This window comes from Peromyscus leucopus, chromosome 19 (assembly GCF_004664715.2).
Source record: "Peromyscus leucopus breed LL Stock chromosome 19, UCI_PerLeu_2.1, whole genome shotgun sequence".
NCBI classification, from domain to species: Eukaryota; Metazoa; Chordata; class Mammalia; order Rodentia; family Cricetidae; genus Peromyscus; species Peromyscus leucopus.
This window is the reverse complement of record NC_051079.1, coordinates 27,551,627-27,577,009: the sequence shown is the minus strand read 5'-3', so window position 1 is coordinate 27,577,009 and position 25,383 is coordinate 27,551,627. Positions and strand designations below refer to the sequence as shown.

Genomic DNA, 25,383 nt, shown 5'->3' with positions numbered 1-25,383 from the left:
CTGCTGGGACCGAAGAGAGAAGGCCATCCTTGATAGGTAGCCGGCCCACATCAGAGGAAACGTAAACGTAAACTGCCACTGCAGGGGACCCTGAGACAAGGAAGTTCTACTCTCCTAAGACTGGCAATACCAATGGTAGCCATTAGAGGGTGGTTATTGTTTCCTGTATAGCAAATTAAGTACACAACTTAGGAAGTATGGGAAATGCAATCAGAAACCACCACTGGAGGAGACCCTGAGACAACAAGAATGTTCTACTCTCCTAAGATTGACAATTCTACTGGTAGCCATTAGAGTGTGGTTATTGTTTCCTGTATAGCAAATTAAGTACACAACTTAGGAAGTATTAGGGGTAAAATAAATGAAAAAATATATGATCTCTTATTTGCATTGTTAAGAAGGGAGATCTGTGAGGTAATGGAGCAACACCTGAAGTTAGCTACACTTGAAATAGCTACATTGCTTTACATCAGAGGGGATCCAGGGAGCCAGGGTGCAGCTAATGATACGGTGTATGTGAAATTAGTATGCAGAGCTGGACAGTGATAGGGGACGCCTTTAATTCCTAGCACTCGGGAGGCAGAAGTAAGCAGATCTCTGTGAATTCAAGGCCAGCCTGGTCTACAGCGTGAGTTCCAGAACAGCCAAGGATACACAGAGAAACCCTGTCTCAAAAAACAACAACAAAAAAAAAATTAGTACACAGGAGACTCCATCTCCAGTACTTTGCAAGGAAAAAATAAAGTGATTCAGAAAGAAGTAGAGTAAGGAATGGCTGAGGGTAAACAGCTGAGGAGAGAGGAGATGGAAGTGGGCAAAGAGACAAGACGCTTAAAGTGAAAGGGTAATGTTTGGAAAATATTGAGCATTTGGAAGAAAAACACAGTGCACTATACAAGATAAATCCTCCCTTTGCAGCTGACGTAAATAACATGATCTGTCTCTTACCATCTTATGTGGCAAGAACAATGTTGCAGCATGCGTTGAGAGCCATTTGTGATAGTCTGACTTTGAATGTAGTTTATATGGATATTTAAATTTGGGGCATGTCCTTGCAGGGGCCTCCCAAACAGTAGCTGAAACTGAAGTCAATAACTGGCCTATGGGACTGCAGAATAGAGGAATGTACCTGACATACTACCAAGAGCAGAAAAAAAAAAAAAAAAAAAAAGGTGGATACTTCCAGTTCAAGCTCTAATTCCAGTCGCAAAGACAAATTATCCAGATTGGTGCTTTGGGTTATGATTGAATAGCTGCCCATGAGTGCCCATGCAGGACTGATCAGGGCATGGAATGTGGAGCTCTGACTGGTCTTGGGAGTCCATGATGCTACCGGCATGAGTTTCTTCTAGCCTGAGCAGCTATGTGGAATCCAGCTACAGAGTTAACAGGGAGCAGGTGCAGAGGAGGTTGTTGGAGATCACTAGCATTCAGATCATGATGGTAGGTGAAAAGACAAGTTTATACGGGCAGGTGTAATTTCATGCAATGGGTAAAAACCCCACTTCTGGTCATAATACATCTACATCAGTAAAATCATGTAACTTTCCCATAGTAATTAAAGGCAGACTGGGGCTTGGTGTTCACTGACTTATTCTGAGACCTAGCTTCTTGTTGTTGACCTTGCACAGACAATTTAACACCTCTAAGCTCTGATTTAATTTTTATAAATAGGAGTTTTAGCATTTACATTAAATGGTCAAGGCTGAAGTTAACAAATATTATTTTTCAGCACAAAATATGTTATTGGTGATGATGGTTGTTGTTATAAAACCACTTCATTATATATATGTATATATATGCATACATGCATGTATACACATACATGCACACACATATATGATTAACAGCTATACATAGGTGAGGCCAACATTAGGTTCCTGCTCTTCTTTAAAAAAAAAAAGCTAGGCAGTAGTGCCATATGCCTTTCATCCCAGCAGTCAGGAGACAGAGGCAGGCGGATCTCTGTGAGTTCACGGCCAGCCTGGTCTACAGAGTGAGTTCCAAGATAGCCAGTTATTAGGACTTTCTTTTCCTAAATGGTGCGGAAAATACATGGTTTAACATTCTAACTTCCTTTGGTTTCGTTTTCAAATCCCCAGCGTCAATAATTGATATACTTTTACACTAGTATGAATGTATATATAGTGGATATACATAATGTTAGAGGTTTATAAAATGTTATGTGATAGGTTCTGTGTTATAAGGGCAGCTCATATTAGGAAACAATTAAGATGAAGATAGTCTGGGTACAAGGACAGACCTGACATTCCTGTGTAATAAGAGGGTCTTGTGGAAGGTTATGAAACCAGCCAGGCACAGCCTTCAAGATGTTCTGTCTCAGAAAGTATTCCTGTGTGCATTCTTTGTTCTTTAAAAATGCCCCAAGCCCCTCTCTCTGCCCTCTTCCCTTCCTCCAGCAAACTCAGAAGGTTGCCATACATATTAACCCTTTGCTGCCCCTGCTGCACCCTTGGCTTGCAGGTGCCCAAGTGCCCAGGCCATGGGTGCCCTCTGCCCCGCTCTGGCTTGGCAGTACCTAGTCAAAACAGTGTGAGGGTGGAAGGCAGAACCTCAGCCTCGGCCTCTTGGCTTCTGTGGGTCTCTGCCAGACTCCAGGTGTTATTTTAGTATAACTACAGTATTTAATTTGAGGATGTGTGTGGAGCAGAAGGAGGGACCGAGACATAATGTTTTTCCTCTTGACCAAGTGATTAAATTTGAAGGTTTAAAAAAAATAAGAAAAAAAATCTAGCTTGTTGAAAAGTTGTATCCAATTGGGAAGAGAGAATTGGCTGGAAAACCTCTTCTAGGCGAGGGGGCCACCCTCTTCTGCCACCATTCACCTCACAGGCCCGTCCACTTTGGGTATCACCTGAGCGGTCTGTGGCCCTGCGCGATCCTTCCACTCCTGAATATGTCTATCATACCTCTACCGGAAGAACATTCTACAGGTGTGTTTCGTTTCTTTCAGTCCTGAGAGTACCACCGCCCCGCTGCCGCTGAGCCATGGCTGAAGGGGAGATCACCACCTTCACAGCCCTGACCGAGAGGTTTAATCTGCCTCCAGGAAACTACAAGAAGCCCAAACTGCTCTACTGCAGCAACGGGGGCCACTTCCTGAGGATCCTTCCAGACGGCACGGTGGATGGGACGAGGGACAGGAGCGACCAGCACAGTAAGCAGCTATCTGAATTGCACCCACACTTTCCTGTGTCTTCCCTAGTCCAGCATGGGAAGACAGCAGGGAATAGGGCACAGGCTGCCACTTTCCAAGGCTCTATGTAGGCGGAATGCATTTAGAAATGAGATTAATATACATACACCAAGAGGCTGCTGGCTTTGGAAGACAGGGAACTGTGGGCTACCACTTGGCTAATTACATCTTATTGCAAGCTTTTGGAAGGCTTCTCTGTTGGCCTGATATAACCTTTGCTAGGGTCCAGTCAGTGCCCCCTGCCCCCAGGTTTCTATAAACTAACAAAAGATCAGGCCCCCCAAGCCAGACAAAGGCCTGCTGGTCCACGATGGGAAGAACCTGATGGGCAGGGGCAGGAAATCCTGCACAAAGATGCAGGCTCGATTTCAAGCTAACAGACTCTCCAGGTGATGTCTCCACTGGGCTTGATTTGAGAATCCCCATCTCTAAGCATAGCCTGACACATCATAAATTATGCAGCTTTCCTGCAGCACATTCTGCAGATGTGGCTGCGGTATGTAGAAGGGGTGGAGTCATTCTCCAGACACTAATGGAGCCAGAGATGGGAGCCACAGAGTGAGCGGCTGACAATTCTGGGCTTTCCCAGCAGCCTGGCTTTCAGACAATGTAGATAAATGGTGTTATGACTTAGGGAAAATAATCTACCTGACCATTACTTCTAGTGCTGGGGTGTATGTATGTGTGTGTGTGTGTGTGTGTGTGTGTGTGTGTGTGTGTGTGTGTGTGTGTGACATTAGGTATCTGCTTTTTACGAAGAGATTCCCTCAGTACCACTAGGGTATTAGATGTTGTAGGGAAGCCAAAAGTCAGAAACGATCCCTGCATAGAGGAACAGCAATTTCATGAGCCAAACAGGCTGCAAGCTGAGAGACACTGGTGAGCACAGGGGGAAGGAAGGCTTGGGACTGGCTTGACAAGGGGATGCCAATTGCTGATGTGATGGCTTATGTGTTAGATGTTGAATTACACCCGGTGTAGGCCCCAAACTTCACAGACAGTGAAGATCCAAACCAAAAGTGATCATGGCAACATGCTTCTTAAGGTTTGCCTGGTTCTTGGCTTCTGAGATACCCTGCTCAGTCTCAGATGCACACGTGACTGGGATGGATGTTGACATTGTCCCTCCTTCCCCAGAAAGGCAGGTGCTAGCGCCAGCCAGCTGGGGCAGGCTTATGATTTGGGGGCTTTGTTTGGATAACCTGTCTTCAAGTGGGCCGCCTACATGTTTTCCACTCTACGAAAAACAGGGACCCAGGACAAGGCAAAAATAGAGATTCCAGAACATTAAAAATAACCGACTTTGGGCTGAGCCTGTAGCCCAGGTGACAGAGTACTGGCCTAGCAGAGGAGGCCTCGGCACATAAAAACTGAATGTGGTGTTACGCATCTATGATCTCAGCAGTCAGGAGGTGGAGGGAAGAACCGTCAGAAGCAACATCATCCTGCAGCTGCACGGTGCGAGCAAGGCTTAGGACCGAGACCCTGTGCTACCAATGCACTTAAGATTTCAGTTCCCTGTATCAGGCATAGTCTACAATCCATGGGTCCACTCACACAACCCAGGGCGACAAGCTTCATTTTCTCTGAGTTTTAAATGTTTCTACTAAGTCTTCACAATTTCCTGAACTAATGGGAGATGTTCTAGTCCCCAGGATCCAAACCCAAAGTGATCATGGTGACATGTTTCTTAAGGTTTGCCTGGTTCTTGGAAACCTTAAGCTTCAAGGTAACAAGAGGCTACGATTTCTGGGTTTCTGGACAAAGGTCATGTACCTTCACTCTGGTCACTCTATCATTAATAGCATAGGATGTCTCAGGGTGCATAACCCTGGGACAGCTTGTGGTGGCACTTAGCTACCAGGCTTCAGCTGTCAGAAGCCCTGGAAACTCAGCATAGCTCAGTAGGAGAGCTGTAAGGAATTACGTGCCCAAGGGATGCCAGGGTATTTATTATGTGAACTTGGGCGCTATCTTTCAGGCTTTATTTTTCTAATTTAAAAAAAAAAAATGAGAATACTGATTCCAGGTGTCTTGAGAGAGGTAAATGAAATAATGTAGTAAACATTCTTGATACAGTGCCTCCCTGGCCCAGGGTAATAGCTCAGCACATGCTGGACAATATTGCCATTGCCATCCCAAGTCTCCAGACCCAATGCATCGTATGGGCATGCAGTGTGATACTATGGCGCTTCTCTTGGCCCACGAAGGGCTGGAGTCTGGATTCACGCTTCTCTACCAACATTCAAAGCAGTTCTATGTGCTTATTGTCTGCTTACTCTAGAACTAAGGACAAGGGCCAACAGGAGAGTCCTAAGGTAAATAGGCAGCAATCTGCCCTGTGCCGGTTGAAACCACAAAGGGCGATCCACCCACCCTCTGCAGTCAGGGCCCTGGAATGCTGGTGCTCATGTCCTCCTCTGCCGCTTTCTAACCAGACAATTACTAGTCTCTCTGTTCTGCATGAAGTACTCTGCTAGAGAAGCTTCAAGTTGCCCCGCCAATGATTCTTCGAATCTGCAGTGTCCCCAGAGTCCAATTTTGGGCGGTCTTTTAATCTCACAGAGACTCAGCTTCCTCCTCTTGTGGTATTCCAGTGCTAGCTTCACTCTGTATCCCTCACTCTATGCATCAGCCTGCCACAGGGGGCCTCCTAGGCATGGTGATCTCCCTGGGTGTGGATCTGTCGCCATCTTCTGCCCAGAGGTGGCACTGCAGTTTTGAACCTCAGGCCTCAGAGGCAGAGTCGGCTTTGGGCAGCTTCAAGTGGAAACCCTGGAGAGCCGTGATCCACACACAGTCTGCCAAGTGAAAGTTCTTGTTGTTGTTGTTGTGTTGTTTGTTTGGGGTTTTTTTTTGGTTTTTTTGGGTTGTTTTTTTTTCCAAGACAGGGTTTCTCTCTGTGTCGTCCTGGCTGTTCTGAATCTCACTCTGTAGACCAGGCTAGCCTCAAACTCAGAGATCCACCTGCCTCTGCCTTCCAAGTGCTGGGGTTAAATAAAGGCGTGTGTCACCAAAGCCCAGCTTGGAAGTTCTATTCTTTAATCATTGGTCTGAGCGTGACAGGCAGAGCCACACCCCAAAGTTTCCTGAAGAAAGAGCACCCCTAAAAGACAGTCAGATACTTCGGTAAAGCATAAACCCCCACAAGACAGAACTTGCCTCAGAGCCTCGAAAGACTGTGCCCAAAGTGGGGAAATTATCCAAATTTGTCTGTCTTACCCTTGGGAGAAATAGTTTGCAGGTACCTTATCTGTGGTATCAACCTCTGGAGGACACTGTGCACTAGCAATTCCAAAATAGACTTAAGTGAAATGTCTCTACCAGGTTCCTGTAGAGAGGCGAGGGTTGAGACTTGTGCCCTCACCAAAGCTTGGGCCACAGCTCTGGGCAATTGTCCATACATGATGTAAACACTAGCTACAATGTCATAGTACCCACGATAGATAGAGACAAACAGACAGTGAGGATTACAGGGGGCCCTGGAGAGGCAGCTTGTGAAAAGATTGCTTTTGATAGCAGAATGCGAGCCCTGAGAGACAAGCAGATATGCGACCGTGAGAGAGTCTAGGGAGAGCCACAGGACCAGGGGAAGGTGACCAGTTCCATGCTATGGCACCCATGTGAAGGATGCCACACATCTGTGCGCCTCTCCTCATAGCTACACTTCTGCACTTACTTATGTGGTTGTTTACTGGACTTCTCCCCCGCAAGCCCCCGGAGGACCAGGACTCTCTCTCTTGATGCTCAGCACTGCAGCTCTTGTGTTCAGCATATTGCCTGTCGCTGGTTCAGTGCCCAGGAAGCATTAATTTGATGAGCGGCTGACTTGTGTTGTTGGCAGATAAATTTAAACCCAACAGTATCTCAAGAAATGCCTTTCAAGCACTGATAGAAGCCAGGCTCTGCACAGATGGTCACTTCCACCTGACAACAATCCTCTGAGGTCACTAGACATCATCGCGCTGAAAACCCTAAAGCTAACAGGATGTGACCGGCCTCTCACAGGGACAGCTTCTGGAGCCTGTCCCCTGTTCCAATACTAAGCACATTCCCTGAGGATCCCAACACCACCCTGATACTAACACCATGACAGACAGCATTTTCATCCCACAAACTAAATACATTGGCATACTTATCTTGTCACGTGGTGCAGAAAGGCAAGGACCGGTTGATGTCCCCTTTTGTATTTACCAGACCTGTGACACCTTGTGGCAGTTACTTTTCCTCTATGCCCCTAAGTTTCCTTGATTTAAAAATAAGAATGCCAACAGTTCTCTACCTCTTAGGAAAGTAGGAATGTGAAATGTGATATTTCTAAGAGAGTGCCCAACACACTGCCAGGCACCTGAATGTTCAAAACAGTGCCATTCTCCAGGGTCACCCTCCTCCTCCTCTTCCTCCTCCTCCTCCTCCTCCTCCCTCCTCCTCAGGTTCACTGGCCTTCTCATTTAACCATCTGAGAGCTGGCCATTGAATAAATGTTAAGCTTGTTCACAGAACTGCTGATGACTTTACATCCTAGCTTCCCTGAGACTGTCTCAATTGGAGCTCCTGAGACCTGGCATAAAGCCACAGCCTGCCCAGGACCTGGCCCAGCAATCCCTTCCCATCTAACTTCCCTGGGACAGAGCCACAGCCTGTCCAGGACCTGGCCCAGCAATCCCTTCCCATCTAACTTCCCTGGGACAGAGCCACTAGAGAAAAAGCAAAGAGCTCTATGCCTGTCTGCTCTTCCTGGTAGAGTTTCCTCTCTGGAGGAGGCATGTCGGGTTTTCCTCTTCCATAAGATCAACAGCTGGAACAGCAGCTGCAGAGGAATGGCACACTCCTAAGCATCCCTTAATTTTCAGCCTCCTTGTGGAGCCTACAGCCCCCAGCCTCCCCAGCCCGTAGGAAGGAGGCTGTGTCAGGGAGGCAGATCCTCGGCACCACTCACCACACAGATGGAAATGTTCTTCAGCAGAGTGTGTGCCAATCAAATATTTATAAACCTAGCCACATCCTAAAGGCACCAGGGGAGTTTGCTGGTCCAAAGGATCTTACTGCATTGCCCTGGATCCAGGCAGACCACACTGCAGTGAAATCCCTCCCTGTATGCTGTTTGGGGGTAGTCCAGACTTCCGTTGTCTGGTCTGATGGGACTCCACATTTAATGGTAAAGGCATTATATTCACCACCAGCTTGGACTCCAAGTCAGGACAGCTTTCTAAAGAACCACAATGGGGAGGTCTAGGCCCTGTTGCCATAGACAGAGAGAGGGTCAGGGCCACAGAGAGGAATGTCCTCCCAACAGGATGTTCCTGCCTGCCATATGTGGTGTATCAGCCTCTTGGGTCCCCGAGTCTAACTCAAGACCCTTGTTTGATTATAGAGGGATTTTTCTGGAGAAACTACAGTATATATATGAATGCACACACATATGTCTCTCAGTCTATCTCTGAACTAAATAAAAAGTTTTCTGACTTTTTTCCAGACGTTAAAAGACAAGACACCTTTACAGATGTTAGCAAAAGTCTTTTCCATATGTATACACACACACACACACACACACACACACACACACACACACTCATGTACATTTCAAACCGCTGGAATTTTCCCCCTCTGGTCCATTTTTCTCCTTCTCTGTCTTTAATGTTTTGCAAAGACTGGTTTGTGGTTACACTTTAATTATAAACTCCACTGACATAAAACAACCTGGCTGAGTTCTGAATGAGGCTGACCTCACTTTGAGTAAACACAACCAAGACCGGGAAGTCTCCAACCCAGAATAAACTGGGCACGTAATCTCTGTGGCCTCTCTCTGGGCAGCAAGCATAAAGGGCAGGCCATGCCACACACAAGCAAGGACCTCCTCTTTGGCTTCCCCAGCCCAAGATACCAGCTGTCACCTCAGCTGTAAAAATCCCTAGTGCAGGACAGGGGTGGACATGGAGTGTGGGTCCCAGAGCTCACTGCTCTTGGCATTAGCCATCTTGGATTCTTTTCCCTTCTTTCTGCTCTAGAAAGTACGGGATCAAAGTGCCTCTCTATGAACAAGCTACTGCTATGACCTCGTGGAAGGTTATGGTCACAGAAAAGAAAGCAGATGCCAGCTACTCCTTAGGCACAAGGCAAAAGTACCCGGGTGGAAGCTGGTGGAGCCCTGGAAAGTGCTGGGCTCCTCTTCAGAAGGGGCTGTAAGCATGCAGAGACCACAGGGCGATGAACAGTGAGCATGGAACACAAGAGCATGAGCCACCAAGGTGATTGTGTCCATTTTAGGCTGACATTTTGATTTTGTATTCTCAAACCAGCACCCTCCAGCATCCAAGCTCAGCATGAATGAGGTCCTGGGTTCAATGCCCAGCACCAAAATCAAAACCAGAAACAAAACAAAACACACAGAAGTACAACCCTGGATTCTGTTAGAATAGTTACCATCACAGATCCACCAAATAGCTAGATATGGTGCCTCATGCTTACCATTCCAGTACTTGGGAGCCCGAGTCAGGAGAATCACTGCAAGTACCAGGTCAGCCTGGGCTCCAGAGTGACACACTGTCACTTAGAAAGAAAAAAACTACCACACAAGCCTTTCCCAGCCCTCTTCAAGTCAATGTTTATAAGGCTTTGGATTTCCTATCGACCACTAGAGTACCTTTCGAAAGTTGTTTCCTGTTCTGCTAAATCAAAATTCGCTGTCTCCATTTCAGACCTGGGCTAAAGGAAGCACTCAGCTAGCTACAGACTTTGGTTTTCATTCATAAGCAACTTGGAATGCCCAGGGCTGCTGTCCTTCCTGTTCATAGATGTCAGGGTCTCCCTCCCAAGGAGGGTGTGATTCTCTGCTCAAGGTGCTTGCCTGGTGGAGGGTGTTGAATATGGAGAAGGTAGGGTTTTTGTGACCATGGTACTTTTGGTACTCAAACCTCTTACAAATCCCCCGCGTTCAAACCTGAGCGGAGTCACAGACCACTTCAGAGGCCACCAAGAGCAAGAATCGAGTCTTGGGGGCAGCAAGGTGGCTTGGCGGGCAAAGCACTTGCTTGCAAGTCTAAAACCTGTGTTTGTTTGTTTTTTAGAAGAGCCCACGTAAAGGTTTTGGAAGGAGAGAACTGACTCCAAGAAGCTGTCCTCTGACCTCCATACTTACATCATAGTATGCATGCAACCTTCCACAGACATTTCATAGACACACAACAAGGAAGGAGGAAGGGAGAGAAGAAAGAAGGAAGGGAAAAATGAAGGAAGGGAAGGAGGAAAAGGAGGAGAGCTTTGGGTAGTTCTGAGGGCCCATTGACTAAGAACAGAGCTTTAGCCGGGTGGTGGTTGCACACGCCTTTAATCCCAGCACTTGGGAGGCGGAGGTAGGCGGATCTTTGTGAGTTCGAGGCCAGCCTGGGCTACAGAGTGAGATCCAGGAAAGGTGCAAAGCTACACTGAGAAACCCTGCCTCGAAAAACCAAAAAAAAAAAAAAAAAAAAAAAACAGAGCTTTAAAATTACTACCCCTGGAAGGCAGGGAGAATTGTGGGGAACGGCGACTCTTTGATGAAATCTTTGTAATAGCTCATGTGTATACAGTAAAACCAAAAGCATGCAGTATATGCATACAGACCAGAGACCAGCAAATGCCATCCACCCAGGACCCAGAGATGGCTGCAGAACTGATTTTTATAGAAATAGAGAGAGCATGGGGATGAATCAGACCCTCCCTCTATGGGTCCCCAGTCCTCTACCACCTTCTCAGCCTCCCCAGGGCAGCTGCTGGACATGCCTGACAGTGTCTAGTAAGTTTTACATTTTACGCACATCTGTTCATGAGCTATATCCACTAGCTCATGCTTCTTACACATTTTTCAGCAGGGATTCACTTATTTCCCTACAATTTCTTTGCTGTACGTTATCTCCAGCTTTTGTCTAGAAGAACAAAGGGAGACAACCGAGAGAGGGGCAGAGTGACGGGGATGCGGGTAGGGGCATGAGACGATATTTAATTGTGCTTTTACTCATGAACACAAATTTTAGCACACACGGGTAGGGGTGGGGGGCACCAAATGGCTTACAATCCTTTGCTGTTATAGGAGGAAGGAGCGTACTGTGTGCCTCTTTCTGAGGTCACACTTCCTCCCCACCTTGAGTGTTCCCTGCAGCCAGCAGCTGGGAGGGCATAGGTCTACAGAACCGGAATGGAGTCTCCCATCAGAGGGTTGGACACCCAGTCACGGACATGCGCGGTGTAGGCTGGGCGTCATGCCTTCCTGCCAGCCCTGCTCGCAGAAATATATGTGTAGGAAACGCAGCCAGAAAGAAACGCAGTGAAAATGAGCTACGAAACTTGGACATCCTGGAGAAATAATATTTATAGAGGAAACTCTCGAGCTGACGCTCACCAGCATACCATCCCTGGCTGAGGGCTGAAGTCATGTGCTAGGCACGTCCCAGCTCTTGTTTACTTCTGTGAGGCCTTTCCATGGCCATGATGGGATTTCACAGAAGGAAAGAACTTGCCCTCACCTAGCCCTGCAGCAAGAGACAGAGCTAGGAAATGAAATGCTTTAAAAAAACAAACAAACCAACCTTCCTCACGGAGTGTGGTGGCACAAGCCACTAATTCTAGTACTTGGGCAATAGAGGCAAGAGGATGGAGAGTTCAAGGTCATCCTGGGCTACATAGCAAGTTTGAGGCCAGCCTGGGCTACATGAAACCCTATCTCAAAAGAACTAATCTACTGTGGGATCCCGGGATTGAACTCAGGTCACTAGTTGGCACTGCAGAGGTTTTTAACCACTGAGCCGTCTCACTGGCCCTTACAATTTTTCTTCTTAGGGTTGTACAGATGTCTCTATTATTTTTAATTTTCAAAAGAGAATCTCCCAGGCTCTTAACCATGATTCTTCCATTAAGTTAAGAGTTCTCTACTCCAATTCCTGTCCAGCCTTGGGCTCCACAAATCTACTCATCATATTTATATATTTGCTTATTCTGGACTTTTCACACCACTGCAACCACAGACTCACCTATGTCCTAGAATGCACTACAACCGCATTCCTTTATGTGGACATACCATGCCATTCTGTTCCTGGAGCGTCACTATCATACTTGAGCCACATGCTTCACAGACTATCAGATCTGGAGAGAACTTGATAGACATGGAACCAAAGTACCCATCATTGTGCCCAAGATGGATTAAGTAGCCTGGCCAAGGTCACTCCACTAGTTGGGGGCAGAGTCTAGCCACAAGCCTTAACACCTCTCATCTTGACGCCATTAACGCCAGAGAATGTGCTGGGAGCACAATTCAAAGACCACAGCTTGTTGAGGGTGGTTGGCAGAACCATCTCTGCCAACATTAGCCTGATGACATCCACTCGGCTGATACCAACTGGACACTCTATGTAAGACCCTACACCAGGGACCTAAGGAGTCAAGATAAGACAGACAAAATTCCTTCCCTTCCTTTCTTTCTGCTTCCTGGATAAAGCTTTAAGTAATAAAATAATTATGTGCTGAGCATATGAAAGGAAATAACAAGGTGGATGAGGAAGGGAGTACATGGGCACTGGGGGGGGGGCAGGGATTAGGGAAGGGGAAGACAGGACCCACTGGCAGAGGGTCACAGACACTTGAGCAGGCTTCTCCGAGAAGATATTTAGGCAGAGGCCTGAAGGAGGAAGAGAGTACTGTAGCTAGAGTTTTCCTGCCTGGCCCACGGTCAGGACAAATCTCTCTCACCCACCAGTCTCGCAGCCGCTCAGACCCAACCGAGTAAACACACAGAGACTTATATTGCTTACAAACTGTATGGCCACAGCAGGTTTCTTGTTATCTAGTTCTTAGATCTTAAATTTACCCATGTCTATTAATCTATACTTTGCCACATGGCTCGTGGCTTACAGGTACCTTACATCTCCCTTGTCATGGCGGCGGCTGGCAGTGTCTCTCCGCCTCAGCCTTCCACCTCCCAGAATTATTCTCTCTCCTTGTCCTGCCTATACTTCCTGCCTGGCTACTGGCCACTCAGTGTTTTATTTATTAGCCAACCAGAGCAACACATTTAACATACAGAACACCCCACAGCAGAGTACACTTTATAAATGTCTGGAGGGAGAAGATGCCAGACAGGGGCATAGGATGCGCGAGGCTCCTTAGGTACAAAAGAGTTTTGTGAGGGCTGGGGGGACATCTCAGGCAGGAAAACACTTGCTGTGCCAGCGTGAGGACACAGGGTCAATCCCAGAATGCACACGGAAAAGCTGGGTGTGGCGATGCATGCTTGTAATCCCAGCCCTGGGGAAGACAGAGACAGGCAGATGCCTGGGCTCACTGCAGCCTGGCATAACCAGTGAGTTCCAGGCCAAGTGAGAGAGTTCCAGGCCAACTGAGAGACCCTAGCTCAAAAAACCAGGTGGAGAGATCCCGAGGAACAGCATCCATGATTGTTCTCTTATCTTCACACTCACAGGTGCACACTCATGCGCTCACACACCCACACCCACCCCCCCCCCCACACACACACAAGAACTGAAAGTTAACACAGGTAGAGCACAGTAAGCAAGTGAGTGATGTGAGGCTGGAGGGAGCAGCTCCTGGATGTCCTTTGGCCGACTGCCTCGTGACCATCCTCTCAGAGATGACCCAAGTTAGGGAGACCAGTAGGAATGGAAGTCAGTGGCTCCCAGCTCCCTTCCTGTAATTTCAATGAACTCGGCTCACCACAGGAAGTTGGGGGAAGTCTTGAGTCTCTACATCAGATCCGAGGATGCAGAGGTGCATCTTCTAGGGGTGATGTAACTATGTGTCACCCTTGTGTGAATTGGAGGATGAGGAAAGCAGAGGGGAAGGGGGAAACTCCAGCACATCTGTCAGGATGTGGCCAACCGTTAGGCTACCGATAGCTACAGAATGGAGCACAAGTCAACTGGCAAAAAAAAAAAAAAAACAAGCTAGAGAGGGCAGAGAGATGGCTCAGCAATTAAGAGCACTGGCTGCTCTCTCACAGGGCCTAGGTTCAATTCCCAGCACCCACAGGACACCTCACAACTGTCTGTAAATCCAGTCCCAGAGGATCTGATTCCATCTTCTGGCCTCCAGGAGCACTGCACACAAGTGGTAACACAGACACACACGCAGGGCAAACACTCTTCATACACTTCAGATCTCAACAACAACAACAACAACAACAAAAGAACACAGCTAACTTGTCACACTGACAGTTGTTAAGAAAAACCAGGGGCAAAGGACTGTGTGAAAAGGATACTAACACTGTTGTAGAGGGAGCCTAAGTACTTGGCCATCCGTGCATGTGCTTGCTCTAGAAACGCACACGTGGACTATCTCTAGGGAGGCTTTCTATGTGCTTCCATCTCCTAGGATGAGGCGTATGGACAGTAAGGGAGGGCCAGGACCTCGGCCACTGAAGTTGCATATCAATCACTGTACTGAAGCTACATATCCATCACTGTGCTGAGGGAGGGTGGGAGGGGTCTAAATGGACCCACAGCGAAATCTGTCAAGTCTGTTGCCCTCCAACCCACCCCCTGCTTATTGGGCTGCCATCCTGACCCCTATTTCATTTCGAATAGAAGCAAAGTAACACCCACACATCTCTCAACTATATTTTTCCTGTCACAATCCTGACCCCTGCCCGGGCCATGGCCACCACTAATCTACTTTCTATACTTATTCTGGCCCTCTCACTCCAAGTCAGAATAACAGTTGTGACAGTCTAGAGACTAAAGAAATTGTCCAGAGGAGTTCAGAATTCATTCTAGCTCCCAAGGATGAACCATTAACATACCTCCCTTCATAGGTGAACAAGCAAAACAATAATAATCCATTGGGTGTTAGCCTCTGATATGTGTCCATCACTACCCAAGGCACCTTGGAAGGATCAACCAGAACACATGGTGATATACGTCTCAAGTGACTCGCAATCCTTGCCTTCAGTCGTAAGGTGTCTCAGCATGGGTTCCAGGACCTTTAGGGGTTGCTCTCTGCACTGGAGGATGTTTTGCAGATGCTTGGCCTCTGTCCACTAGGACCAGTAGCCTGCTCCTTCCCCTTCAGCTGTCATGACACAGACAACCCCCCAGACTTTTCTAGGCATCCCTTGTGGAAGAAAATGGGCCCCGGTTGAGAACATTGCTCTTGTCCCTGCGTGTATGGGTAAAATGGGTAACTCCTTCCCCTTCCTGAGCACTTCTCTGCCAGGGCCCTATCTGGGATGCCCTGGAGGTTGAGGGGTTCACTCAATTTCATTGTGGGTGAGCCCTGACTCCCTGGAACTCTCTCCTCTCCAGGAAAAGAACAGTGTCTGGGTTTAAAACATTAGTGCTCTGCCAGCATGTCCCTCTGCCTTGAAGGTGTGTCCCTATCCAGCAGGATGACAGCCAAAGCTGTTGCCACTGCCTGCTCCACAGGACTCCAAGACCTCTGGGGATCAGAACTAGGGAAACCAGTATCACCTCTCCCTGTAATGATGTCCCCTCAGGGGACAGAGGGGGAGGACAGAAGAACTGGGCAGGTATGCACAGGGTAGATGGGCTGCCCAAGCTAGCCTTTGTCTCTCTTTTTCTCAGGAATGCAGCTCCCCGTGAACAGCCCTCCCTGGAGCAGAAAGGAACAGGAACTACCATTTTTTTGATTCACTGGGGGCTCATCCTCGGGGCGCTACAAAACGAACAAGCAGAATTTTCCATAGCCGGCTGTTCTGGCTGCGGGGCTCCTGGCCAACGTGCGGTGTTTGTTGACTTTTTGCTTGTGTTATTTTCATTCCAGTTCAGCTGCAGCTGAGTGCGGAAAGCGCGGGCGAAGTGTATATAAAGGGTACGGAGACTGGCCAGTACTTGGCCATGGACACGGACGGGCTTTTATACGGTTCAGTAAGTATGAGGCTGACGCCTCCAGACTCAGCCAAGGCTTGAGGTTTCCAGAAGTCTTGTTACACAGGGTGATGCAAATGACACACCATCAATTAGGCTCTGTTTGTTATTTTTTCCAGTACGATTCCCACCCTCCACCGTGCTTTATTTTAGGCACAAACATAAAAGAGTTTCTTGTGGTATTCTCTCAAAATACTCCGATTATCATACAGGCAGGGAGGAAATGATGATTGGTACTTTGGCAACTTGTCGGGCACTCATTTCAGAATACCTAATCCTACCTTGTTCATTCAACCCCCCCCCCCAAAAAAAATGCTTCTTGAGTTGAGTGAGAACTATGTGTGTCTCTGAATGTCCTGCCTGTGTGTGGAGGTGTACCTGTGTGCACATAAGCATCTGAGGGCCACAGAAGAACCTCGGGTATCAGTCCTCAGGTGCTGTTGACCTTAAAAAGAGGGAAAAAAAACAGGGCCCCTCACTGGCCTGGAACTTACTGGCTAGCTAGAAAACCCCAGGGTCTGCCTGACTTCCAATACCCAGTGCTGGGACAAACATACCACAAAGCCTGGCTTTTTCTTTCCTTTTTTTTAAAATATAGGTACTGGAAAATGGGTCAGGGTTACTGAGCATGTTACTTTCTCTTAATGCCTTTTAAAAAATCAAAATCAAAATTACAGTAGTTTAACATTTTAAAAAATTGTATGAAAATTTGCAGATAATCTCTTCTGTTTCAGGATCACCTAAAGTGTTAAAATCAGCTTGGAGTGCTTTGGATTCTGAGATCCCTTCTCTGTATCCAAACACTTATAAGAATCTTGCCTGTAACTTGTGACCCAATCCTTCCCTTTGGGGAAGATGGCTACAAAAAAAAAAAAAAAAAAAAAAAAGGCAGGCTGGAAGGCAGGATTAGTCTGGGCTGCCCTTTGGTGGTACCCAGTTGCCAAACTAGCATAGAGACACAAGAAGCCTGCTGGGTGAGAACAAAGTGCAGCTCTCCCACTGCCCACTAGGAGGCAGAAGATGGACTGCTGTCATGGGAAAAGGCGACTCCAGGGGATTGGAGTTGGGAAGTGACTGCTGCATGGGAAACGGACTTCCAGGCAGTTCTTCCAGTTGCCCATCCAATCAGTCAACCATTCCATCTCCAATGAAGTTCACGCCTCTCCTAATCTAACAAGTCGGATGTCCACTGTGAGCCCTGTCTATAGCAACAGACAGGATCTACCTCACATAGGCTCAAGACTGTCCAAGGAGACAGAACACCGAACGTGCTCATCAGCTTCTGGCACCTGGGAGACACTTCACTGGTGACACCTTTAAGACAAAAGATCAGCTTGTGAGCCCCACATACTCAATGTGTCTTAGAGATTATGGCAAGGTTTTAGGCTTTTTCTATTTGAAATTCATTTTGACATTTATTCTAATATTTTACACTTAAATATAAATGTTGAAGGAGAACTGCCTTAAACCAGTGTTCTCAAGGCTCAGAAAAAAAAAAAAACCCTCTCCTACATCAACCATGGCCATCACTGTAATTCATCCAAATAAGATCTTAGCATGTCCTGCTTAAGAATCTTCACATATACCACATTGACAAAGAAACATTCTAACACAGCTAAAAGCTCTGTCTCATGCTCTGAGCAAACAGGTCTTCATCCCTTCTAATGCAGATTTGTGGTCTGTGTAGAAAGGATATTTTTATTTTGAAAACTTTAGTTTGAAACACTGTATAACAAAGTATTAATATAGTTATCTACAGGGGTGGTAGGTGGGTGGGTTTATAACACACTAATGGCTTCCTGTATTTTCCAAATTTTCTACAATGAGTGTATGTCACCTAAGTAACTGGGGTGGGGGAAAGCACGCTAAATATAAAAATAGAAACAACCACCACGATAGGCATGAATCAAGAGCCGGGGGACATGTCCCCAGCACTGTGCCAAGTGTGTAGCAAGTACACACACAGCCTGGCTCAGAGATGCAGTACCTGAGATGACTGGCCACCTCAGCCGTGACTCAGCCACTCTGAACATCGGCTGCACCACTATGCCAAGGAAGAACAGGCTGGGAACAGGACTGTGCCCACCTTCATCACTGAATGCAGGCCGGACACCCACTGATGGCCATCATGGGGTAATCCTACTACAGGGTCACGACAACCCACACAGTCTAAAACCACCTCCTTCCTTCTGTCTCAACAATGTACTCCATTACAAGTGTCTGGACCAAGTTCCTCCAGAGGCAGAGTCATTCAATTAAATACTATATTTATATCCTATTTTGTTCCAGAAGGATCCACAATGTCTCACCCAGGTGTCATTTCCCTAGACTATAAATGAATAAGAAGTGGACACTTCCTGTTGCATAGTTCCTTGCTAATAAAAGCTAACTCTGGGGCTGGGATGTAGCTCAGTAGTAGACTGTTTGCTTAGCAGGAATCTGGCTCCTACCCAAGCAGGAAGAAAAAAAGAATTCCATTTACCCACTCACTAGGTAGTGAGCAGTCATCATCTGCAAAGCTGGGTCTAAGAGGAGATAAAAGACCATAGAGGCTAACAAGATTCCACCTTCTCTGTTTGGTAGATCTTATATCCTATTAAAACAAATAGGATGTCCACATATAAAGAACAGTGGATGATCTGATTAAAAACCATGAGACAGGGAATCAGAACTTAACTGTGGTTGAAGAGAGTCCATAGGGATCATGTGACTTGAAAAAGGTACAGTCTGATAAGGCGGGTCATCAAAAGGACAGTGTGAAATATAAGAGTTTCCACGTCATTGCTTTAAACTGTAGGTAAAATGTAGCTGATAGACGTTTTCCAAGTAACCATATTATTAATATGCTTGGGTATTTGAATAAGCCTACAGCTGCACTGGATTCTACTGTGAGGAGGGAACTTGATCTCCTCCAATGATCACCTTGCCACAGACATCTTCCACTGTATTGCCAATACTTCAAAACCCACCCTCAAAATAGGACTTTACATTCATTCCACTGCCTCCTAAATGTAAAGTCCTAGACAGGAAATTGCTGCATTAAAGATAATGCTGCCGGGCGGTGGTGGCACACGCATTTAATCCCAGCACTCGGGAGGCAGAGCCAGGTGGATCTCTGTGAGTTCGAGGCCTGCCTGGGCTACCAAATGAGTTTCAGGAAAGGCGCAAAGCTACACAGAGAAACCCTGTCTCGAAAAACCAAAAAAAAAAAAAAAAAAAAGATAATGCATGTTTGGGGACTGGAGGAACTTGCCTAGCATGTGGGAGGATTTAAGTTCAATTCCCAGTACTGGAAAAGAGAAGAGAGAAGGAAAGAAGGAGAGAGGGGTAGAGGGACACAGGGGTAGGGAGGGGCATTTCAGATTTGATACCTATCTTCAAGCCACACTCAGAAAGATAGCCTTACTAACAAATGATTAATAATATTTTCACTTCACTTTTCCTTGGGAGGGATATTGAATACACTTTCATTAGTTTATTGCCCAATGTTAAAACAGCAGATAAGGCGGTGGCGCACGCCTTTAATCCAGCCTTCAAGAGGCAGAGGCAGGTGGATCTCTGTGAGTTTGAAGCCAGCCTGGTCTACAAAGCGAGTTCCAGTACAGCCAGGGCTGTAAGATATAGAAACCCTGCCTCAAAAAAGCAAAAAGAAGAAGCAAATAAATAGACTAAGACCTTGATAGATTGTGACTCTGTATCCACAGAGCCTTCCTTGTACATTCTACATGTACCTGAAGAGATAGGGGAGGGTATTCGTGAAGTGTTAACAGTTGTCTAGAACTGGGAACATAGTTCTGTGTTGGAGCATTTGCCTGGAATGTACAAGGTCTTGCATTTAATCTCTGGCACTGTACCAACCCACCAACCAACTAACCAACCAACCAACCAACCAACCAATCAACCAACCAACCAACCAACCAACCAACCAACCAACGCCCATAGTTACCTACATGTAGGTGGTGGGCTTTGGGTTTTTTTCCTTTTTCAACTGAAGTTGTGACCTTCTCTTTATTATATATTCATTGCTTAGTGGGGCAGAACAGGGGGAGATGTGTGCCATGGCACAAGTGTGAAGGACAGATGACAACTTGTGGATGTTGGCTCCCTTCTTCCACCACGTGGGTCCTTGGAATCAAACTCAAGTGTTCAATTTGGTAGCAAGGGCTTTTATCTGCTGAGCCATCATCTCATGGCTCCCTTGTGATTTTCTTCTTTTGTTTTTTGGGTTTTTGTTTGTTTGTTTGTTTGTTTTTAAGATTTGTTTATTTATTATGTGTACAGTATTCTGCCTGCATGTGTCCCTGCAGGCCAGAAGAGGGCACCAGATCCATTACAAGTGGTTGTGAGCCACCATGTGGTTGCTGGGAATTGAACTTAGGACCTCTGGAAGAGCAGTCAGTGCTCTTAACCACTGAGCCATCTCTCCAGCCCTGTTTGTTTTTTGAGACAGGGTTTCTCTGTGTAGCTTTGCACCTTTCCTGGAACTCACTCTGTAGCCCAGGCTGGCCTCGAACTCACAGAGATCCACCCGTCTCTGCCTCCCGAGTGCTGGGATTAAAGGTGTTCGCCACCACCATCAGCTTCTTTGTGATTTTCTTAAGATTCATGACCTGGCTAGATGACTCCATGAGTGAAGAAGGTAGCTGTCAAGCCTGACAACTTGAGTTTGATCTCCAGGACCTACATGTAGAACTGACTCACACAAACTGTCTTCTGACCTGTGGGGGACCATCCACTACACTTATTTACCCCAGGAACTCTTGAGGAATCAGGAATAAGAGACTTAGTTAGAAATACAGAGGAGAGAGACAGAGAAATAACACAGGATAGACACGGGTGGGCCTGGATCCTTATCCAAACGGGCCAGAGCTTTATTCCAAAGGGCTATTTATAACAATGCCAAGGGGTGGAGCAAAAGACCTCCCCCTTGCTAGTTAAAGTCTTACAAAGACCTGGTACCCAGACCCATGGTCCAATCAACCTCTTATGCAGTCCTGCTGGGTACAGCCACTAGGAAACCTAGTGGGCTCCAACACTGACCTCCACGAGTGGGTAATGTGAGCACGCGCCACACACACACACACTAAAATTTTTTAAAGGAGTATAATTCTTTTCACAAACAATTAAAATAAGTAAAATTATTTTCTCTTTTTCCAAATGGCCTGGCATGGTGGCACATGCCTGTGGAAGGCAGGGAGAAGAGGATCAGGAGTTCAAGGCCCATCTCAAAACAACAGAAATGTGTCGAAGCTCTAGTGTGTGCTTTTATGTGCAAAGCAAATTTTTTTTTTTTTTTTTTTTGGTTTTTCGAGACAGGGTTCTCTGTGTAGCTTTGCGCCTTTCCTGGAGCTCACTTGGTAGCCCAGGCTGGCCTCGAACTCACAGAGATCCACCTGGCTCTGCCTCCCGAGTGCTGGGATTAAAGGCGTGCGCCACCAATGCCCGGCTGTGCAAAGCAAATTTTACACAAGTATTCGTGTTCATGACCATACTGGGGCAAAAATGCCAGCCTTTTAGTGAAAAGTACCAGCGTGGGAAGGAATTTGAGGAGATTTTCCATACAGCTGGTGAATAAAAGAGGAACCCTATTTCAATGTCACTAACGCTTCTGCCCCCCTCTGGTTTTTATCCTTTTAGCAGACACCAGATGAAGAATGCCTGTTCCTGGAAAGGCTGGAAGAAAACCATTATAACACTTACACATCCAAGAAGCACGCAGAGAAGAATTGGTTCGTGGGTCTCAAGAAGAACGGGAGCTGCAAGCGTGGTCCTCGGACTCACTATGGCCAGAAAGCAATCCTGTTTCTCCCCCTGCCGGTATCTTCTGACTAGAGGGATCCGTCTGGGTGCTCCCTATTTTGGTTGACCCTAAAATGTTCCCTTGACCATTGGCTGCGCTAACCCCAGCCCACAGAGCCTGAATCTGTAAGCAGTGCTTCTAATAGCCAGTTCACTTTTCTGCTGAGTCCTTTCCCCCCTGCAGCACAGTTTGGAACAGAGGGACCAAATTGCTTCTATGGGGCCAGCTGGCTGGTCAGCCTAGGTCTGGGTTTGGATATCCAGTTGCCTCGGGGTACCTGCTGCAGGCTGGACCTCACGACACAAAGATGGGGCCATGCGAAGCATCCAGAGGGGTCTGAGAAGTTGGTCCTCAGTTCCATGCTCTTTCTCCTACTGAGTAAGCCCTGGTTTGAGTACCCCAAGTACCTAGCAGGTCTACCCTTCCCCCTACCAGCACCCCACCGATATTAGTAAAGAAGTTGATAGTGAGACTGGAGGAATTCCATGGTAGAGGCAGAAATCCCCCACCCCCACCTGCATGCACAGAGCTAAAACCAAAAGGGAGTGGCGTTTCCGTGGACAGTCTAGAAGCGTGGGGTCTCAGCACCAAGCAAAAGGTGAAGCTCAGCCCAGCAGTCATTCCCAAGTCACCGAGGAAACATCTACAGTCAGGGGATGAGCCGTGGGTGCAGGAGCAGTGAGAGCTGTGGATGCTGGCCTCTCAAAAGGGAGATGTCAGACATGAGGACAAGGAGAGAGAAAGCAAAGCCATGAATGACATGGTGTGCTGGGCCACCAAGAAACAGGGGCTTTAGGGTCCCAGTATGATGGCCCCCAAATCATACATACATACAGATCCTCTGAGGGTTTGATTTGAATATAAAACCTGATTTGACAAGGCTGGTGTGGGAGTTCTATGTTTTAAAAGGGTTCCCAGGTCCACGCCGGCTTCCCCACCATGCTTTCAAAAGAAAAAAAATGTTATTCAAACAAAGGTTGCTCAAACCGCACCCTCCTCTGCCTCCAACTGCCTGGGTCTCCCTGAAGATTCAGGCAGTGTCCATGGTAGTTAAGCATGGTTTTAAGGCACTTTGGCCCAGTGCCCTATAAAATGCCCACTTAGAAGACATAGAAAGTATACTTCAAAAAAAAAAAACCTGTTAAACCTCACCAATAGCTTTTCCCAAGAGACCATTTCTGTTACCATTATTTCTCCAAACAGGCCTCCCCTTAAAGTAAACTTGGCCCAAGTGGCCAGCAAATGAGAAACACTATTCATCTCTGACATATGACACAAATGCCATGAAAAGGCCTTTCATACGCCATTTCAGTATACTGTGAGACTTTATGTTTTTGTCGCATTTTATATAGCTTGAAGGAATTACATGGATTCTCATTCAGCCACAGAGAATGATAATAACTGCATAGGAGGTAAGCTACTTAGTTCTCTAACACACTACATTTATTCACGAGGCTTTTCCTCTTTGTCTTCTACTGTGCTTTAAAAACAGGTATCTAGGGGCTGGTGAGATGGCTTAGTGGTTAAGAGTGCATACTGCTCCAGCAAAGCATAGGAGCTCAGTTCCCAGCTCTCACATCCCTGTGCTCACACCTGGTTCTAACTCCAGGGACCTGCTGCCCTCTTCTGGCTTCCAGAGGTACTGCATGCACATGTACAAACACACACTCAGACATGCACACTTTTTTTTTTTTAATCTAAAGCAATGATATGGTGGCTGTGGATTAAAACCAATGGCAGTGTTCACTTGTTTGACAAGGATCTAAAGGAATTATTCCTTAAAAAAATCCTTCTAACTACACTGTCATATTTAGGATAGGAAACAGATGATGAAACTCTTGAGAGTTCAAAGTGCTAATGGAGGAACTGAACTGAGTTATTTGACAACATGGTTAATAATAACGTTCTGCCAGGCTAGTTGGTGCACACCTTTAATCCCAGCACTCAGGAGGCAGAGGCAGGTAGATCTCTGTAAGACTAAGTCCAGCCTGCTCTACACAGCAAGTTCCAGGGATATATAGATAGAGTCCCTGTCTTTTAAAAAAAATTAATAACAATCATGAAAATGTTTTGCTTTCTTACAATAAGATGATTCATGACCTTTTTTTTTAGTCTATAACTTGGATAATATGATTCTGTTTTGTTTTAGTAAATCTCAGGCACACTAGTGATGATACAGTATGGCTCACCATGTCTTTGTATATATAACGATTTGAAGATTTGGCCAGTAAAAGTGTACAGAGAAGAAATCTACGAATCTTAGAATAGTAAGTAGTTTTTATTATATGAACCAAACACAAGTATAACATTGGCCAAGACAAATTTAAAACCACTGCACACCGATGAGCTGGGGTCTGTGACTTCAGAGACTCAAAGCACCGCTGTGCATTGTGGCCTTAACAATCAACCAAGTCACTATCCGAGTATTTGCCCATTAGCTACTGCAGGCCAGGCCCAGTGTGTGTCAGGCATTGGACAGTGGCCCCTGGGGACCATGTCGGTCTGGTACCCTCTCCCTGGGCATGTATTTATAAAGGGAGATGCTCTGGATTCATTTCTTCCAGTCAAGTTAAAGCGCGGACTACACAGATTCCTACTGAATCAATGAATCAATAGTATGTTCTAGAAACTCCCAATGGGAGATAACCCCCAACAAAGCGAGAGGGGATAAGCGTGGTGAAGGTAAACCCAGGACTTTCGATGTTAACCCTGTGTCTGTCTCACAGGGGGTGGACTAGTTTCAAATCAGGAAAAGAGCTGTCAGATCTTGCAGAAAGGGAGCAGTAAGCCGGTCCCCGGGCTGTCTGGGACACTGAATGTGGGAACGTTCAGTTATGCACTCTCTTCCATAGTTAAGTCCTGAAGCCATCTGCTTGTCATGTGCCTCTCACACGCACTCACAATTCCAAGCTGACTGTGACAAGGCACCCAACGCTCCCTACACAGTGTGAGGAGCATATGGGCTTCTGACAGTAACATACCAGAAACGGAGCTGGGCGTTTCCCCCGATGGCCAGCAGCAGTGTGTCCGGACAGAAAACTAACTGGTGCCTCAGCTGCCATCGGAGACGAGGCCCCTGCTTAGCGTTGAAGGCAGTGAAACCCAAGTGCTCAGCTCTGCAGAGGCTACTGCCGAAAGCAACCGCAGTCCGTGGCTGCAGAGCAGGCTCTGATGAAGACGATGCCTGACGTTGCCGACTCCACCCCATCCCTCCCCACTGTACCACACTGCATCTTATAGATATTAATAAATGTTGTGTTAATGGCTGACGTGTCTCGGGTTTCTGAGCATCTCTCTGTGGAAGGACACTGGGCATCTCCGAGGTGACATCGGGCATCCCAGAGAGTCAGCTGCATCGTCTTCTGTAGATAGGAGACACTAAAGGCTACTGAGAAAAGCTAAGGGAGAAACAGTTTCACCTTGTTTGGAAACAAGGCAATACAAGGGAGCTTCTAGGTCTCCGGAAGGGGAATCATCTACAAACTTGCAAGCACTCT

The 25,383-nt window shown here is 46.8% G+C and overlaps 1 protein-coding gene across 4 annotated transcripts in view; it reads left to right on the top strand.

Moving 5' to 3' along the window:
* Window positions 1-23,666, top strand: part of Fgf1 (fibroblast growth factor 1) — a 97,791-nt gene extending 74,125 nt beyond the window's left edge. For 3 of the 4 annotated variants that reach the window (XM_028891588.2, XM_028891589.2, XM_028891590.2), the window contains 3 exons: window positions 2,975-3,178; window positions 15,983-16,086; window positions 21,724-23,666. In XM_028891588.2, coding sequence (XP_028747421.1) covers window positions 3,010-3,178; window positions 15,983-16,086; window positions 21,724-21,918 — 468 coding nt within the window. In that variant the 5' untranslated portion in view covers window positions 2,975-3,009 and the 3' untranslated portion in view covers window positions 21,919-23,666. The remainder of the gene's footprint in view (window positions 1-2,974; window positions 3,179-15,982; window positions 16,087-21,723) is intronic. The other variant, XM_028891591.2, reaches the window with a different exon arrangement.
* The last annotated feature ends 1,717 nt before the right edge of the window (window positions 23,667-25,383 follow it).